Genomic DNA, 19240 nt, shown 5'->3' on the forward strand with positions numbered 1-19240 from the left:
CGTGTTCACCAGTACACAATCATTTTTTTCAGCAGAACATGCAAGGAACTTGTAATAACATGTCAGAGGCTGTGAAAATCTATATATGAAATTTTATTGATAGTGCTGAAGCTGCTTATGTTACTACTTCTGAATTATTTTGGAAATAAAAAACTGTAGAAAGAATAAAAAAAGAAAACTAAACCAACCCCAGTATCTTGAATCTTCAAGGTTCTCTGTCACCCTCTTTTTTTGAGAGTTTTAAAGTTCTTCTAAAAGTTTCTTACGCCTTCTCATATTTACATATTTTTACTAAATTTTCTCACACTCTTCATATAAACAATGATTGTTTTACATTCTTCTTTGTGAGTAGAAAGAATTGATAGACTGTTAGTTAGACCAGTGTGGTTGGAGAGGTGGCAGTTTCACCCTCCAATCCACTTTCACTTTTACTATTGTTATATAGTAGTCAGAAAATAACATTAACTTTTTTGGGTTCTTTTTCTTTCTTTTTACATCTAGCCTGCTTCTGTGAGTTATTTCATGTCATATAGTATGACAGTTCTCAAAGTATCTCCATCTCAAAGTAGACTGAGGATAAGTTCAGATTTCAAGAAATGGCAACAGATCCATAGAGCAAAACTTACACAATTTGAAAATATTGAGGATCACTTACTCCTCTACAGTTCACTCTAATTCAGTAAAGAATTTATGAATCAAATATCTCTGCATTTTTATTTTAGACTTTTATTAATGTAAAAGGGTACCAGTTATTAATTGGTAAAGTGCCACATTCTTTACCTTTGTATGTAAAATCTTATCATGTAGAATTCAACATTCCAATGAATCAATATGCAATATCTTCTCTGATAAAGACCGGGTTTCCTAAGATGCTCAGTTGACTTTATGGATTTACAAAAGCATGTCTAGGTGCAAACTGGAGAAAACTGAAAACACTAGAAGACTGGTGTTCTGAAACCATTAAATACTAATGCCAAAAATTAGGCCATTTCAAACAGATATCCAAAATCTGTTTGAAGAAAATTTCAACCATACTTTTCTACATTTCAGATCCTCAGTTATAAAATGACCCCAAGTAACAACTACTTATTCTACAGCAGAAATACAAAATAAATCACGTGTAAAGTGCACAGATTTCATGGTGAGAATTTCCATAGATAAGTCCAGAAGGAAATGAGTAACTGTTTAGAATTATTTCTCTCTACACCAGTAAATAACATGCTACCTCTGTCCATTTTCAGGTTCTACTTTCTATTACAAATTCTGATTTGCAAATATTAAAGTTTGATACAATGATGAGCTGAGTGGTTAGGCTGGTAGCTTCTTTGAGGTATTTTTACAAGAGAATCATTGTGAGGTTGTGATTGGGGGTGTGTCTGGTAAAGGTCCTCATATGCTACCACTTTTGGACTGTGATCCCCTATAAGTGATCTCTGAAGAAGAAGTCTAATATTAAAACATAGATCACTTGAGACCATACATGGAATGTATTTGCTTACCAGTTTGCATACGTTCAGCCTGCTCATTAATACTGTCTAACTTCTCTGTGTAAATCTCTTTGTAGCCATTGACGAAAGAGAGATAGGATTTAGGTGTTACATAAGTTCGTCTTCGATACCTAAACAGAAGTGTATTGACAACATCAACTTCATATATATTTTTGATAAATACAGCTATTTGATCACTTGCACAAAAAGAGAAAATTACGTAACTCAAATCTTTATTAATCTTAAATCAGATTTCTTCATGATGCAAACCCTTATAATTTTTAGTTACAGTTTTTTAATCCACATAGACAGTGGATTAAAGACTTTTGAAAAGTGGGAGTGAAGATAAAGAATTTGCAACATAATAGGAATTCTTTTTCATGGCCTGAGGATATAATGGTATAGCAGATTTATTTTTTATTACCCTCAAAATGCATTTATTGATACATACAACATGAGTTCTAAAAACACTGTCAGTAGCAACATTTTTGAGATTAATTATTGCATTAGTAGAAAATATTACCTTTGGAAATAATTCTCACAGCTTTCTGAAACTATATCATGGAAGAGACCCATGGTTTGTACTATTTCTGTTTTAACTGATGGAGTGCAGACCATATTAAATTCTGAAAGAAAATAGTTGGACACAGCTACAAGAGCTTCCCTGGGCCATCGACTGAACCAGTCCATGGTGCACCCTGATATCAGACCAGGAAATTTCAAAGAACGTGCACGGAACTTCTCACCAACCTGAAGAGAGAATCACTGTTTGTTAGCAATATGATTCTTAAGCAAAAGTCAATGAAAGTATTTAATTAGCAAAACCAACTAAATCATCTGTTTTCTTCTTGATCATTTTCTGCTTAGAATACCCTGAATTTTTTTTTCTCCTCAAATAGAGTTTTGCAAAATTTCTAACATTCAACATTTATGAAATTTGAAGAAAGAAGTTAATTACAAATATATATGATTTTAATATTTTGAAGCATCAAATAATGTATTTTAATTGCCAATAAAATACCGTTTTCCAGTTAACAGCCATAATTTCACAAAAATACATTCACTGATGTGTATTAGGAAAGAATATGCAAGTGGAAAAAAAAATAAAAATACTTTAACTTGTAAAAAAATTATGTAGCTTTTAAGTATTTTGCTGTGAAGTTCTCACAGCTGTACTATTACTTTTACTATCTCAGCAATTACAACTAGACTTCAGCAATCTTTTTATGTGTCTTGAACTTCCTTAAAAACATAAAACTTGAATAACTATCTTATACCACATAGGCATGTTTCCTAATGGAAGAAAGGAAAACAGATATATAGAAAAAACTTACAGGAGAAAAGCAGAGGACAACATGCAAGTTCTTCTTGGCTCGATTTAAGAAGTACTCATAAAGATTGTCAAAAGTAGGAGGATGCCGAGGCAGCTCTTTTTTCATCACCGGTACTAATGATTGGGTGATTTCATCCAATTCATCCCGAGCAAATAAATTAGAAATCTTTTTACAAAGTAAGAAATGGATAATTAATTGCATGGATTTCATTATTATAGAATTATATATATTTGCCTGTTTACATCTGTATCTCTCTCTCTGCATATACACAGTTTAGACTGAAAAAACACAGGTTTAGACTTATGAAATTCCATTGAAATCTAAGAAGTGCAACTCCAGAAGAGTATAGAACTGGCAATTGAATCATTCTTTAATAAAAGGCTACTGAAATACTAACCACAGCTACTTTTATATTCTCCTGGCTTACACTGAAATAAAGAAACTACATATCCAGAGCACTCCTTACTTAAAATGTTGGAATATTTTAAACATTATTGATTCTACAATGTATTACCAAGACAAATGAAGTAGTGAGAACAAATTCTACAGTACCCTGACTCTAGAGCACATTGCCTGTCAGGCTGAGACCCTTACCTCTCCTGAAGACAGCAGATTATTTACGTATTCCAAAAATGATTCCTCTTTTATCTCATTATCAGTGAAGATGAAGGTGATACCTTGTCCTTCCTGTCCAGCTGTTCTATACAATACTTTTAAATCTTCTGCCAGATTGGTTACATTATAGGATCTAGGAGAGATAAGGAACATTACCTGTTAATTCAAAACAACGAAGACTACTGCTCTTTTTGGATTATAGTATTTTATAAATGACATAGCAAACACACTTTGTAAGCACACATATTTTGGTGCAGGAATAGCTAACACATGGTCTACCTTTTTCAAATCAAAATAAATCCAATGTTGTATACAAACCAGATATAAGTGTTTTGTTTTCAGTATTTTTCCAATTTTGACAAAATGAAAATTATAAAAAAGCAAAAAAGGAGAACAATCTGTGGCCAAGTAAAGACAAAGAAATGCCATAAATGTGATTTATGTATTTCTTGCATTTCTTACCTGGTTAAAGTGATCTGAAATATTTTATAGCCAGCAATGAAGGAGGCTAACTTTGAAAGACTTTGTTTACCGGATCCACCAACTCCAACAAGTAAAGCATTTCCACAGGCTATCCGAATAATTCGGGAAACCTACAAAGACCAGTAATAAATATGAACATTAGTTAGCAAAATTTAAAAATCTATTATGCTTTATGCTTAGTTTACTATAATACAATGTAAAAATTATTTAAAGGATACTTGCAGAATTTTTTTTTCAAAAGAACACTTGTAAATTCTTTAGGAATTTTGTGTAGCTAATGAAGAAGCTGCATATAAAAATATGGGATGGTTATAATCATAAATACATGAAAGGGGACAGACATTTTGAGGGCACAGTTTATTTTGAAGACCTCATCCTGAATGTGTTTAAAAATATCAATAAAAAGCTTTATCTAGAAGAACAATGATACTACTTTCCTAATTTTAGTCATCTGAAAGACTTAACATGAATAAACTATGCTTCAATGTTACCTTCTAGTCTATCTACTTTCAACACTTCTTCTGTGATAGTTTTCTTACGAAGTCCCCAGATACAAAAGTTGAATTAAAAATTTAGTATTCAATTGTTTTTTGACATATATTCTTTGGGTTTATGATACTTTAGGGCACTATTAAGATTCTACATTATATTTTGGTTCATCTGTAAATTATGTACAAAATTCAGAAGATTGGCATCTACATCAAGTCTTTGAAATATTTTCATTTTTATATTTTATAAAATTTTAGCTTACTGCACACTTCCCTCTGAGTCATCCCAGATAAATATATTAAAGAAGTCTAAATATGAAATTATGTAGCTGACTAGATTTATTGTCACCTTAGGTAGAAAGGAGCCCTGCTGTCACTAAGTGCATATTGAGGATACTCTGGCTAAAACTTGTGAATAAAAATGGAATGCTAGAGCTTTCAAGGTCTTCTGAAATGCACCTAGCATCATGTGAATCAGATTTCAAAATATTTATTTACTCCTGTTTAAAGGCAAAGTAAACAAACATTTACTTCATTTGAGGTGAACTAGAGACAAATAAAACCCCTTTTTTTGTTTTTGTTTCACTGCAACTTCTGTCTTTCAGATCATCAGTCCAAGCAATTCTTAAAGCTGAGACACTAATCTCATACTTTGCCTTTATTTAATTCCCATGAATCAGTTTTTGATTTCAGACTAATTATTTTCTTATACATTCCTTTCTCATTAGGAGAACAAATAATTCTTAGTTGAGAGCTACACACTACCCTAATTTCTACCCTACACACTGATTCTATTGCTGCCCTAATTTATATTTCCTTTCTCTCATCAGTCAGATTCTGCCTCAGGTTGTTTTTGTTCCCTGTCAGGTACAGATACATTTGAAGTGTCCTCTGAATTCTAAATTATTAAAAATAATTGTATATAAACAATATAAATGTCTTTATTTATGATCTCACATTTCCTATTGAGGAAAATCTTTATCTCTCTGACTACATAGGAATTTAAACAGATACTTAAATAAGGAATTTATTATAAAACATGTAAACAGGTAAAATGACTGTAGGTCTTTCCTAGTTCTCAAAAATGACCATGCAAAGATGGCAAAGCAGTTTGGGGGTAAGAATAGCTTTTCACAATGTGCCCTCTTAAGAATAACTTGTCCAAATAAAGAACACTGTTACAACAGTTAAACAAATAAAAAAGTAGCAATACCAAACCTTAATAAGATGTGTCATTGCATCCTTGAAAAACACCAAATCAAGAAATGACCCTCTAATATTTTCATTGTATTGTGACTGATATACCCGCAATTTGTTACAAAGGAATTCATAGCTTGGAATCTGGAAAAAAAAAAAAAAAAAAAAAAAAAAATCTGTAATACTAGTAGGGCACTTCACAATTTTAAAACTCCCCTGATATTTTTACACAAACTGCAGTTTTATGTCTTGGCCACGTGTAATGATATTATCTTGCTAATTCACCATAATTATTGCAGTTGTGTTTATGCTGAAATTTTTTGCTAATGGTGGAAGAAAAAAAAAGAAGTAGCAAGAACAGGAAAAAATAGACTGCATTTATATGTCATTGTTAAATATAACATCACTAAAATGATTTACTGCATGCTAACTAGGAAAATCTGGATATATTTTCACAAAAAAAATCATAGCTATTCAACAAAACTTTCTTTATTGTATGAGTTGAGCAATATAATACAAAAATTAAAGGAAAACTTTGGTGCCTAGTATTTGATGAGTAAAATTAAATACCTCCTCATAAACTTTTGGTGCTTGAAGCTCAGCATCTTCTGCTTCTTCACCAGTTGGTTCAGGTTCATCCCGTAAAAAATCTACAAAATACGGTTCAGCTTGGAGAACTTCACTTAAATCTGCCTCCACGTATTCCTCAATTGTTTTATCGAGAGTTTTTTCAAACCAGGCTGTATCTTCAGGTGTATTAAACCTGAAAGCCATAAATTAGTACAAACTTAAAAAAAATATTTCTACTTATATATAGAGAAAACAGGCAGCTAAATAAAGAAAAAAATCTAAGACCAACCAAAAAAACCCAACTTTTAACATTTTAAAGAAAAATACATATTAGACAATATATACTACACAGTAGTCACAGAAACAGATTAGGAAACATTCACAAAAGTCAAGAGCTTCCATACAGTGACATTAAATATAAAACAAAATAATTTGATTTTCCAACTTCCACCAAGAATGAGACAATGACAGACTGTAATTTTTCAGATAAAAAAGGATGAAAAAGTGTGAATGCTTTCCCAAATAACCATAGCTAAGTGAGCCTTTCATCTTTCAACCTTCAGTAGAACAGCATAATTTCTGGTATCATAGCACTGCCAATGGAACTGCAATTAGACAAGGAATAATGAAAGGAAGGTAGTATATACCACTACACCTCTTACATAAAAACCCATAATTAGCAGAGAAATACACATCGGGTTGAGGGGACTAATTAAATTCTGGAAACATATACTAGTGATGACATTTCATTGTGTAAACAGCTTTATCTGCTTCCCTTAAGAGACAATCTGATTTTAATACAGATCAGACCTTCAACTACTCTGCCTATGATTACCAGTGAAGCAATGAAGAACTTAGGAGTAACTGGCAAACATAAAAGACAAGATCCACCTCATCCACTGAAAAAGTTCATTCCAACTGTGAATGTTTCCATATATTTACTTCTTTTTCTTTTCAGTGATACAACTGAGAGGAAAGTAGAACAAATGTGAAGAAGCCCAGTGCTGAGTTTTCAAATAAGACAAGCTAAATTGAAGAACTGTTATAGAGACAGCCTAAATATGCATTGCACCACTATTGTTAGAGGTCTCTTGTAATATTAAAAACTAGGAAATTTAAAAACAGCATGGAAACAGGGAATGCATGACTTCGCTCTCTCTCTCCCTCTTTCTAATATATCTGTACAAATACATGTCTTGCATGCATTTTTAAATTTACCACAACAAATTAAAAACCTATATTGTTCCCAAATTTAAAGCAGAAAATAATACACTGTATGATTCTGTATTATACTTTTGCCTTAGTAGGGCAGAACCTATCTTAAAATAAAATTAAATATTTTCCCCCATCACATATCAAGAGCACTCTGTTGCACATAAAAATGTATAGATATAAATTTTAGCAAATATGTACATTTGTATAATATTTGATAGTTCAGAGAGTGAGAAATATCAGACAGTTAGAAATATCAGCACTGCTAATATTTTGTGGTGGATAGACTTTCTCTGATCATGGAGAAATAATTATAACTACTCACAGTAGCAGTGGGTATATGTCAGGCTTTTAGTAACAGCTTAAGTGCTACATCTAGAATTTCACAAGAAATTGAATCACAATGAACAGAAAAATAACACTGGTCTCCAAGACATACAGGTCATAGTTATATCTGTTTTATGAATATTTTGAAAGAGATTTATAAGAAATGGGCCATTTTTTAGCCATAAGGATGCAATCCTGTTTTTTTCAGTGATTACCCTATGTGTATAAATTTAGGACACCATAAAGTTCTCTTTTCTACAGTGGAATCAGCTGAGTGCAGTCAAGTGGCAAAAGAAAGTAGGTTAAAATATGTAATACATAGATATTTGGATTACTCTATCAGTATATACCATTATATTTGTTGGAATAATACACCAATGCAGACAGTATGTAAAATAAGATAAAATTTTTCATATTGGCCTAATAAGATTTGTAATATTTAAAAGTTTTAAAGATGTATGAACATAATGAAGCAAATGGCCAAACCTACTAAATATAAAATGCTATACTTATTATACCTGTCAGCAATTACTCTGGTACATTCATGTTTAAAAAGTTTTAGGATAACAGTGCTGGTTTTGCATTCTTCTGCCTTTATAGTTAACATGCCTTGCCAAATTCTAGAAAGGTCTCGAAGGTTGAAGATATAGTGAAATTTAGATGGTGTAGGTAACATCTTTGCCTAAAGAAAAATATTGATAATATTCAAAATCAGTAACACCTAGAAAGAGTCAATAATAATAAAATGTGTAACTTTATAATTAATAACACATATAAAACATACAAATAACAAAAATACTAATTTTCACATACATTAATGTGGGAAGACTCCTTATAAGAAGTCACCAAGAGTATCTAATTGTTTGAAAGCAGGATCTATCACTAAATGTAGAACACCAAGACTTACAATAATGTAATTTTTTTCACCTGTTGCTCTGGCTTTATAAATTAAAAATTATAATTTGTAAAGAATTTTACTCCCTGCCCCTTAGCTATGGAGATCAAAGCTTTGGGTAAAATGAATTTACTTATAGGAATGAATGATAACTGATTCTTTCATTAATCTGTCTTCTATACTGAAATCTGATATTTTCTGGATTTCATCTCAAAAACATTGTAGCCCATCCTCTGTTTTTTAAAATATTTTTAAACTTTTATTTTCCTTTTTTTTCAGGGGGTGGGGTGGGGTTTTTTTATTGTTGTTGTTTGGGTTTTTCTTATAGCTATGATCTTCGGGAATAGTTGCCTAAAGTAAACAAATAGTCACTCTATTTAAAGATAAAACTTTCCTTGAATTTATACCTTTGTCCGCTGCCACAATATTCGTCCTGTTGAGACCAATTTTTCCACCATATTACATACTTCGGGATTGAATTCTCTACAGGGATGAAAGTATCCATTGGCAATTATACCTGAAAATACAAGACGCAATAAACAATCTCAGCTTGTAGGATATAATAAGGTAGGTCATTAAAAAGACAAATAGGTGCTTATTTAAAACATTACTTTGTAAAACATATTTTAAAACTACAGATGAAATTCTTTTTCTCTGTTGTCTACAGCTTTTCTGAACTAGTATGGAAACATTGGGCAGTAAGTGCTGTTGTTTCTGCCATACCCTGTATTGACAGAGTTACCAGAATCGAGAAATTTAGCAACATAAATTAGCAACATTACAGAAAGTTCAGAGGTGGAATGTTAACCTACACAGAAATAGCAGAGCTCATAGTCTTCTAGGAAATGTCATTATTTTCTTAATATTTGTTTGTCCAAAATTAGAAAGACAAGCAGTTTGAGGATTTCATTTCTCTTCCACAGCACTATATTCGCTGTACCACAGCTTCAGTTGTTTTACAGAAAGAGCTCTGAATTTGCATGATGAAAGTGAGAAAGAAATTATACTTTTATAAATTTTAGGTTGATCGCAAAGGGAAACAAACTTTACTAAAACAAGAGAATAAAGTACCAAAAATTTTGTCGATGGATGTGTTGGATGGCAGTGTACAATTGAATACAGAAAACTGTCTTTTCAAACGCTGGGGAATATCGTTACGGCCTCCTCCAGGATGTATCATTGCTGCTATTACTTGTACATCTACAATTGTAAGGAAGTCTCCAGGTTTATCCAAGCTGTACATTCCTCTCATTTCCATCATCTGACGGACAATTTCATTTGTTATCTGTAAATTTAAGTAAGTTGTACAAATTATAAATTTATGCAAGAAATGAAGAAAATACACCATGATAATTTAACTTATTTTTGCATTTCCACTATGGAATCATAGAGAAATATTGTTACCTTAATCTAAAAACAGATTAAACTACCTTACTTAGTCATACAGAAGACCTTGGTTTATGTAATTTTAAATGCCAGGAACATTTTTTCAGAGTTCCACTGCCATATAATATCAATAAACTGTGTTTGTGTTCTTTTGAACTAATTAACAAAATTAACAAAATTAACAAAATTAACAAAATTAACTGGGGGGAAAAAAAATTTGTTCCTTATTTTGTTGCTGGAAATTCAGCTACAGATGTTCCAGCTATGCTTTTCAGCTCACTCTTGGGCCTCCTTTGAACCAAAACAACTGATTCTTCCATGCTTCTTTTTGAAATGTTATTCACAATTCATTGCATTCTACAGCTCCAGAGTTTGCCCAATAGCAAGTGCTCCAGAGATATTCAGCAAGCTTCATGTATGTGCTCACATACCCCACCAAAATCAACATATTTTGCCACCAATCACAAACTATTATCCCATCAAAAATATTTCAGCCATGTCTTAGGGCCAGAATGCAAGACCTAGTGAAGGCCTTGAATTTTTCATATCCTTTATTTCTCTCTCCAAGGTATTGGCCTTTCTCTTGGCAGAAATGTATTTATTGGTTCTCTCAGACTAATGTCAATCTTGAAATTGTTAATATGCTACTTTAGTATGGTGCTGATTTTTGTTTAATCTTAACAAATAAGGAGTTGGTAATTATGTAAAATATGGCATCATTTATATTACACCTCATCAGTAAATCTGATTTGCTCTCCTTTTTTGTGTGCACAAGCGTACCAAATTTATAAAGTATTCCAATAAGTAATTTGAATTAAAAATTCCAACTGTTCATTTTAATAAACAGTTCATTAAAATATTTAAGAAGTCTGCTGATTCCCATGTGTGTATATATATAAAAAGCACAACAATTTGAGAATAAGTTGTAAATATTTTTAAAGTTTACCTGATCTCCCCATTCATTGATAAATGGCATATTGATATCATCAATAAAAATAGTCATCTTTCTGCCCCCAGGAGGTCCATAAGTACTTCCAACACGTTTGTCCACATAACTCTCTATTGTCCTCTAAAAAGGTAAAGAAAGTTCTCATTTTGTATCTAAAGCAACAGTATTTAAAAGAAATTGTTGAAAAACCTGCTACAACACTCAGCCAATGATTCCCTATTTTTATTAGCAGTTTCATCTTTAATTCTAGTATTAAGGAACCTAGTTTCTAAGGAATCCAGTTCCTGTCCTGCAGTCCACCTCTGGCTATCAGAGGTTTTTAAAAAGTTTCCAAACTTAGAAGTTATTATTTCATTATCATCATTATCATTCCCCTAACTAATATCACTTGTTTAATATTTGCAATACAACTGAAGAGCACACAGAGGCAACTTAGATTCCTTTAATTATGATTTCCCAGGTGTCTTGTGAGGTATATAATGCAAAACTTTAATTTGGTGGCAAAAAAGAAGATGCAATAGACAAGTAAAAATTATATATACTTAAATGTTTCTTCAAAGTTCTACAGCTCTATAGTCTTTCTAAAGATACACGAACAATGACAGAAAAAAAGACCTTACAAGATGATACCAGACGTTTTCCTTAGACAAGTAATGTCTTCTCCATAAAAGCACAAATGTTACCCTATATGAGTAATGTAGGATGTGCTGTCATAAAGATAAAAGTATTTAAAGCATTTGTGAAGCAGAAAATAGACACATTGTTTGTCCAACTGTTTTGCCCCATTTTTACAACAGGATATTGGTGAGTATTTAAAGATACAGACATACAGAGAATATGTGATTTAGGGTGAAAAAGAGAAACTGGTAAGTGATTGATTACATAAGTAATCAATAACTTTGTAGCAAGTCTAATGCATCCAAAATTACACAACCTTTCAAATAGCCTCAGAATAGTGGCTCAAAAGTCAAAAAAGAAAAAAATTTTGAGTGCAACTCTTTCAAGTGATTAGAAGCATTTCACCTGTTTTTCTGCTACATCTCTCCATTGGAAACCAGCAGAGTGAACCATTTCTTGAGCTAATTTGGTGCTAAGGGTATCCTTCCTCTGGTACAGAGGATGTGTGAGAGGACACACCAAGGTCCTCTCACACATCCTCTTTACCAGAGACAAGCAAGTCTGAGATTTCTTTCCAGGAATATTCCAAAGACCCATAATATGCTTAGTAAAGGACACTGGAACAGAGATACAGACTGTTCAATAAGCCTTGCATGCATGAAAGGATGTCTGCCTTATTCTGTCACATTTTGATACCAGCCGTGACCACAGATCTTACACATAAGAAGAGCTGCCGGGAAAAACTCAGCAGCCATTCAGTGAGTCTGGAATTTTTTTAGAAGTAGGTGTATAATTCATTATTTTTCACTATTTTCTTAATAACATTTACATTAACTTCTTAAAAAAGATGCCTAATTTTGGAATGGAGTTTGTAAGACCTATTCCACAAATAGATTTTTCAATCACTAAATTTTCCAAAATGAATTCTTTTTCCTACCAGAGCCTCATCACTATGAATTCATTGCTCTGAATTAGTAAAGAAGCCAATTTAACTTACAGAATCATATCCTTGCAAATTAGTAGTATCAAATAATATATAAAATAAAATAATTAAAATAAAATAAAAATATCTTATAAAATATCCCGTCAATCACTTGAAAAAACGATGTACAGCATTTTTTTCTGTTTATATAGTTTTTTACCAGTCACATTGGGTAAGAGAAATTTCTACAAAGTTGTCATGCTGGAGGTCTTTAAAGATAGAATTTCTGATTAGTTACTCCTGGGCTGAGGAAAAATAAAATTATCTAAAGGTTGAAATCAGTTCTTTATTTAACAAAAATAAAACTAACACTATATACTAAAGAATCAGAAAAAAACCCAAAGTATAACAAAAAATCTAAGAAGAAAATCAAATATCTTTAACAAAAAAAATTAATTCTTATAATTCCTAATGAAAACACACACAGCAATCATGAATATATGTATCTCTATGTGAGTGGGTATATTTTACTCTGATCTGCAAAAATTATTTTTAATAGAATTTTCTGAAATGTTCAGAATTTAATTCTGAATCACTTACCATCAGAATTAAGTACCCTTTATACACTTAGAAAGGAAATGGTATACAAGATGGTTTAAAATGTATATTTTTACCTGAAACATAAATGGTTCTGTTGCAGATGAAAAGTTTAAACTTTTTGACAAATGCTCTTCTGGATCATATCTCTTCATATATCCCTTAATCATGACTGTCTTGGCAGTCCCTTGTTCTCCTATGAGCAAAACAGCCTGTAACAGATATTTAAACCACATAAGTTATATCAAAACTTATATTTATATAGGCGTAACAGACCTATTTTTTAGGAAGGAATAGTTTCTGTGTCTATTTTTAAATGCCACATTTTTAAACAGGTTTTTCTTGTCTCCAGATGCACTGAGACCATATGTGTTTTTATCCCACACAGATCCTCCAAGAAATTTCTTTGCAGAGTTAAAAGAGAAAAGAAGAAACAAGAATGTGCTAGAGGATTTTCTTCCAATTGCCAGACTTCTTCCAGTTTCTGACACATCTGCTGCAACAGTCCCTTTTAGTGATGACCCTAAGAAGGCTTCCTGTAAATTCCTTCCTTTATATTTTAAAGTATGATTCTTGCACAAAAATAATTACAGAGGATCCATGTTAAGAAAATAAAAATAAAGCAATATAATGATGCACCTGGGAAGCAATGACTAGAAGATGAAGAAAAACTGTAATATCCAGTTACTTTTGAAATAGTTTTCTATTTATTTTTATGGCATGTAATCCTGTACTTACTTTATTTTGTTTTGCAATTGTATCTATCAAAAACTGAGTTCTGGTATTATCAACATTTGGAACCAGAATAGATGCATAGTCTGGGACATGATCTGTTGGATAAACAAATTCCTGAACTCTTTTACTCCAGTGCTCCCAGGCACCTAAAATGAACCCCCCCACGACCCCCCCAAAAAAAAAAAAAAAAAAAAAAAAAGGAAAATTTAATAATATTCTGATCATGTTCAATATTTCATTAATACAATAATTTAAAAATAGATATTATGGGTAGAATACTACAAAGTGTAAAAAGGAATAAATTTTCTCAAATCTTTCTAAAATGCATCTAAGAAAGGACATTCTTAGTCATGACCTCTAATTAGTCTACAATCCTACTAAATGTATTATTAAATTTATATATACTTTTCTAAATAAAAAAAACCTAAAGAATGTTTACCTAGAAACTAATTCTAAAACTCCTGATGAAAAATTACAAAACATGAAAATATGGATTGCATATGTGTACACTAAATTAATGTTGCTGGCAAAAAAAAGAATAATCTGGATATGAGACAAATTAACTTCTTCAGAAGAGAATGTATTCTGTCAAGACACTAAGTTCTTTGTGACAATGGTTCTGTGTGCTAGATAAATTTAAAAAACTGTTCTAGAAAATAGTACACTATTCAAAATATCAAGAATCAAAATATCTCACTATTCTTATAATCCTATAACCTTTCAGATTTATGACTGGTTATTAGATGTGAGTAATAATTACTAAGCAAAATTAAAATCAGATTTTATTCCTTTAACAAAAACTACCACCTGTGAGAAAATTAAACATAAAATAATATTTACCTGGACTAAACCAGCCTAAGCACAAATTATCTACAAATTGTGGCTCGCTAAATTAATAGAAAAGTCATTTGTAAGAAGGAAATTAAAAAGAAATAAAAAGATGTTATCAATGAGCACTCTATGTCTTGTCTCTGACTTCTTGCATCCACAGATGTGCTGGTATTACACTGTCAAAAAACCTCAACTCATAGGACTTTATAATAAAGACTAAATCAGTAATAGAGTTTTAAAATGGCAGTTTAAAAAACAATATTGGTTCTTTTTCTTACCACGATCAGTAACATAAAACTCATACATCGTTTGATTGCTGCCATGAGGGATTTTTGGTAAGTCTAATTTCTTATCATGAGCTCTAATGAAGGCTTCAAGTTTATCTCGACTGTCCAGCTCCAGAAGGGCACCTAAACTCCACATTATTGCAAAGTTGAACAATTTATGCAGAAGTTGTGTAGCTGATACACCACGTTCTTCCTTCAATGGAATCAAGCCCTCCAGAAGATTAATAGACTGAAAATATTTTAAAATATGCATTTAGAAAATATCACATAATCACTTTTTATTTACCTATTTAAGTATGCACATCCATTATTCATAGGTATTCAAAATTTAAATCAATACAGATTACAAAACACACCAAACACAAAATTCAGAATAACAAACCAAATAAAATTTATTAAAGATAGCTATATAAGACCGAATAAAATTTTCAAAATTACTTAGGTAATTTGATCATCAGTTATCCTTCTAAATTATGCCTACAAAATAAATGTCATTTATGAGCTAGGGTAACAAAACAGCTTTTAAAGGAATTTTACAATATTCAGAACTCCAAGAATAGGTGAAGCCTAGCCATTTCTTTCAATATTAAAACTGGAAAGAATTTGCAGCATCTGTATGATGTATCTATCTCAATTATGGTACAATTTATGTATCTAACACATTAACTTCTATTTTTCCATTTTTAAAAAATTAGATTAAATAATTCTATTATGTGATTGCTTCACGCTGTGTCTAAGGAACTAGAGTCCAGATTCTAGAAAAACAGTAACTTGTTTTCTACAATCTGAAATGTTGCTTATGAATTTGGATGTTTGACTGTCTTAGGCAATCCCTCTATACAAGGCAGCGCACAGCATATTGTTTCAAAATACATCTTTTTAACAGTGAAACAGATTTTCGGTCAGCTCTTGGAACTAGTACTCTTTATGCTGTCTTGTATCTCATAATTGCAGTGGGAAGTAATACAGTAACACATACTTCTAATGCTTGCCCAGAATCTCATTTGAAACAGTGGCCAAAGTGGAGAAGAGCAAAAGAAAAAAAATCTTTCTTGGCTTGTGGTGGTGCTGGGGTAGTACTTCCTGTTGGTACCCTCTTTGGCTTGTGACCTTCTAAACAATATACACTTTTTCTGCTTTTGTAATCCCATGTGGGTTTTTTCCACCCTGAAAATAGCAAGACTGGTCTTGAGCCTACATAAACTTTTATTGTCTATTACAACCTTTGGCAAGATGGTCTGCTATTCATGGCATTGAACAGTTTGTTTTCTTCCTGTGTGAACTCCTACATGCTTATCTTCACTGAATTCAATTTGCCATTTTATTGCCTATTTATTCAGTCTCATAAAGTCTGTCTACAGTTCTTCATGGTTAGTTGTTTTGTCCTTAATACCCTAAATAATCTAGTATCGTCAATAAATTTCTTCACCTAAAACTTTTCCAAACTGTTTATGAACATTTTGAACAGTACTGGGCTTGATTCCAGCAAAGTTGTCTCAGAATCAGTGATAACTTCTGTCCTTCCTAAGAACTGATAATCCAGTCACACATTTCCTATCTTCCAACACATTTTTAATCTGAAAATGAAACACCTTGTCTTCTGCTATGACTACTTAGCAGCCACATAAGTGCCTGGTAAAGAACAATGTCAAAGACCTTTGATCCTTCATGCAGACTATATCAGATTTCCTTTAGTGTTGGAATCTGTGGTATTGATGATTCTAAGATTGTAGAATGTCTCTGTCTTTCTGCCCCATTGCCAAAGAAGAAGCCATAATTCATCTCTGCTGTTTTCAAGGTTGTTTATTCTTGCTTATCTCTAACATGTTCTGCTGCCCTGCCACAGGTCTGTCCTGCAGGGTAGCGTGTGGGTCTCTGCCCTCAGTAGCATGTTACAAACATTAAATACCAGAAACTACCTGTGCTATATTTACAATAATGTGCCAATATCTGTCACCTACGTTGAACAGTGTGTCCCCAGCCTAAACCAATAGAAAAATGCCAACACTACAGTGAAAAAATGGAGGGCATGAAGAAGGAGAAAAAGGACAAGACACACCAAATTTCCTCCATCTTGTTCCCTTTGAACCCCTAATCTAGAATCCTAAAATTTTACTTTTGCACCGCTGCCACACTTAATTATTACTCATATCAAACACTCGGAGCTTGTAATTCATCCTGTAAGATTGAAAACTCTTTTCCATGGACAGAGATCAGAGACAGTGTCTCTCGGGGCTCTGTACAGGGGGTTCCTGACCCCCTGCCAGGGTCCCAGGCCCTCCAGGGCAGCCAGAGGGAAGCCCTGGATTCCCACAATTTAGCTACAAGTTTACTGACTTTTCCAATAGGCTCGTTAAGGCAGGATAACTCTATAAGCAAAAAACTGGTGTTGAATCTCCTAAGGTAAATGATATTTGTCGACCTAATGAGGTGGGCCAGAGGATGCATAAAGAGTTAGAAAGTCAGTGGAAATTACAGGGAGGAAAGCAAAGGTGAGATCGCATTTATATGAAACCATTATAAAGCTGCTGTACATGAACAGGCAACTCAAACTGAATGTTAACAAATGGCACATAATTAAGTACATGTGCTTGTTTGGGTGACTATCCAAAACTGAGCTTTGGAACTCAAATACATGTCTGCCAGGTGCAACTGCTTTGATTTGGTTGCAATTTTTGAAAATTCATTAACTAATCAGAAGCAGTATGTCCTGAATCATACAATTTCTAAAGAGATGTAAGACCCAACACATCAGGAGGCTGATAAGGTACAGGGCTTCTGCACAGAGACCATTTATGACAAAGCTGGGATTTTAAGGTACAAGTAGGGTAAAAATCTCTGGTGTCACTGGCTCTTAGATAACACAAGCATGGAGACCTGCTAAGAGTTATATACTTTGTCACAGGTGTGACAGAAACTAGAGAGTTTCACTCACACAAATAAACATTCAGTACAGCTTAAATCAGGGAAATATTTCCCTGATCAAGTGGCATGAATAGAGCACTGACTTGCTGACACGTCTAACAAATGCTAATCAAATATAACAGAAACTTTTGATCACAGGAAAAATCTTTCATGAAGACAAGCTCAGTTCAGTCAGAGGCTTCACAGATAAGAAATGTAGAAGAAATTAATACCGCTCTCAAAAATGTTGTGCATCATAAAGGGGTTAGTTCAATTGTTTCTGCCTGGGAACTTTAATTCTAAAGGTTCTAAAGATGCTCTACTTGCATTTAATACTGCACAGTTAAGTTCTCCAGCATTTACTGTGCCTATTAGTTTGTAGTAAAATACTTCACAATCTAGAAAATCTTAAACTCTCTAAAGAACAGCAAAAAGATATTGGGTGCAAATTTGGTAGTTTAACATTAAACTGGCGTGCTACTCAAAACATTATCTTGTCTAGACTCTTCTTCAAGGGCACCACTGAATTTTTTATGAGTATGTCAAAATAAAAAGGAGATTGCATGGACAAACGGAAAGTCTCAAAACTTAGAATCTGTGGGTCACGACAGACTCATAAACAAATCAACTGGAGATATGCAGAACAGGACTGACAATCTTGCAAAATCTGCCAAACATATATTTTTAACAAATCACTGATATAGTTTGGACTCCACTTAAGGTAGAATTCCAACTGATATGAAAGAAGAGGCAAAAATTATTACATTGACCTTGAAAGAACTGATGTGTCCATCACCTATTTATACCTATTACATCTGAAGATAAAAAGATAAATAGAATTCTTCTTCTCTCTTTCTGCTGACACTGCCAATAGAGATATAGTGACCCTTACCACAATTTTTTTGGAATTAAAAGAACCAAAATGAATCCACTAGCTTATTAAACATATGCTTCTGGAAATTTACTGAAGCCTGCGAATTTCAGTCATTAGAAGACTAGCCTAGGTATGAAGTAACAGAGAGAAGAAAAATTTTCTTTGCACACCTTCACACTTCCTCTTATATTACCCAAGAAACAAATATTGATTTTGAGCTTTTCTTTGTAAGGAAACAATATTTTCAAAATAAATTTTATGGCTATCAAATGTTCTCCTTATTATTTCTGCACTTTTACTATTGTCAGTCAATTCATACAGACTCATACAGTATCTGTTTTACCTGCATAATGTAGTTACATTCCAGAAGCTCCATTTTGGGGTTAAGGTTTAGTTTCATATATGTATATGCTGGTTCAAAGATTCTGTCATATAAACTTTGCAAAAGTTCAGCTTCCTGAGCAGTACGTTTTTTCAGCCATGCCTGAAAAAACATCCACAATAATGTCCTGTATAATATGTATAGCAA

The 19240-nt window shown here is 32.6% G+C and overlaps 1 protein-coding gene across 1 annotated transcript in view; it reads right to left on the reverse strand.

The window, feature by feature from the left end:
* DNAH8 (dynein axonemal heavy chain 8) overlaps positions 1–19240 on the reverse strand; it is a 118508-nt gene that overhangs the window by 37723 nt on the left and 61545 nt on the right. The window contains exons 52-66 of the mRNA XM_077781753.1: positions 19055–19195; positions 14925–15162; positions 13819–13961; positions 13158–13292; positions 10941–11063; positions 9680–9893; positions 9016–9125; positions 8232–8395; positions 6175–6367; positions 5626–5748; positions 3899–4029; positions 3416–3569; positions 2822–2986; positions 2011–2237; positions 1500–1618 (exon numbers count right to left, since the gene is read on the reverse strand). Coding sequence (XP_077637879.1) covers positions 1500–1618; positions 2011–2237; positions 2822–2986; positions 3416–3569; positions 3899–4029; positions 5626–5748; positions 6175–6367; positions 8232–8395; positions 9016–9125; positions 9680–9893; positions 10941–11063; positions 13158–13292; positions 13819–13961; positions 14925–15162; positions 19055–19195 — 2380 coding nt within the window. The remainder of the gene's footprint in view (positions 1–1499; positions 1619–2010; positions 2238–2821; positions 2987–3415; positions 3570–3898; positions 4030–5625; positions 5749–6174; positions 6368–8231; positions 8396–9015; positions 9126–9679; positions 9894–10940; positions 11064–13157; positions 13293–13818; positions 13962–14924; positions 15163–19054; positions 19196–19240) is intronic.

Source organism: Lonchura striata, chromosome 3 (genome assembly GCF_046129695.1).
Source record: "Lonchura striata isolate bLonStr1 chromosome 3, bLonStr1.mat, whole genome shotgun sequence".
Classification (NCBI taxonomy): Eukaryota; Metazoa; Chordata; class Aves; order Passeriformes; family Estrildidae; genus Lonchura; species Lonchura striata.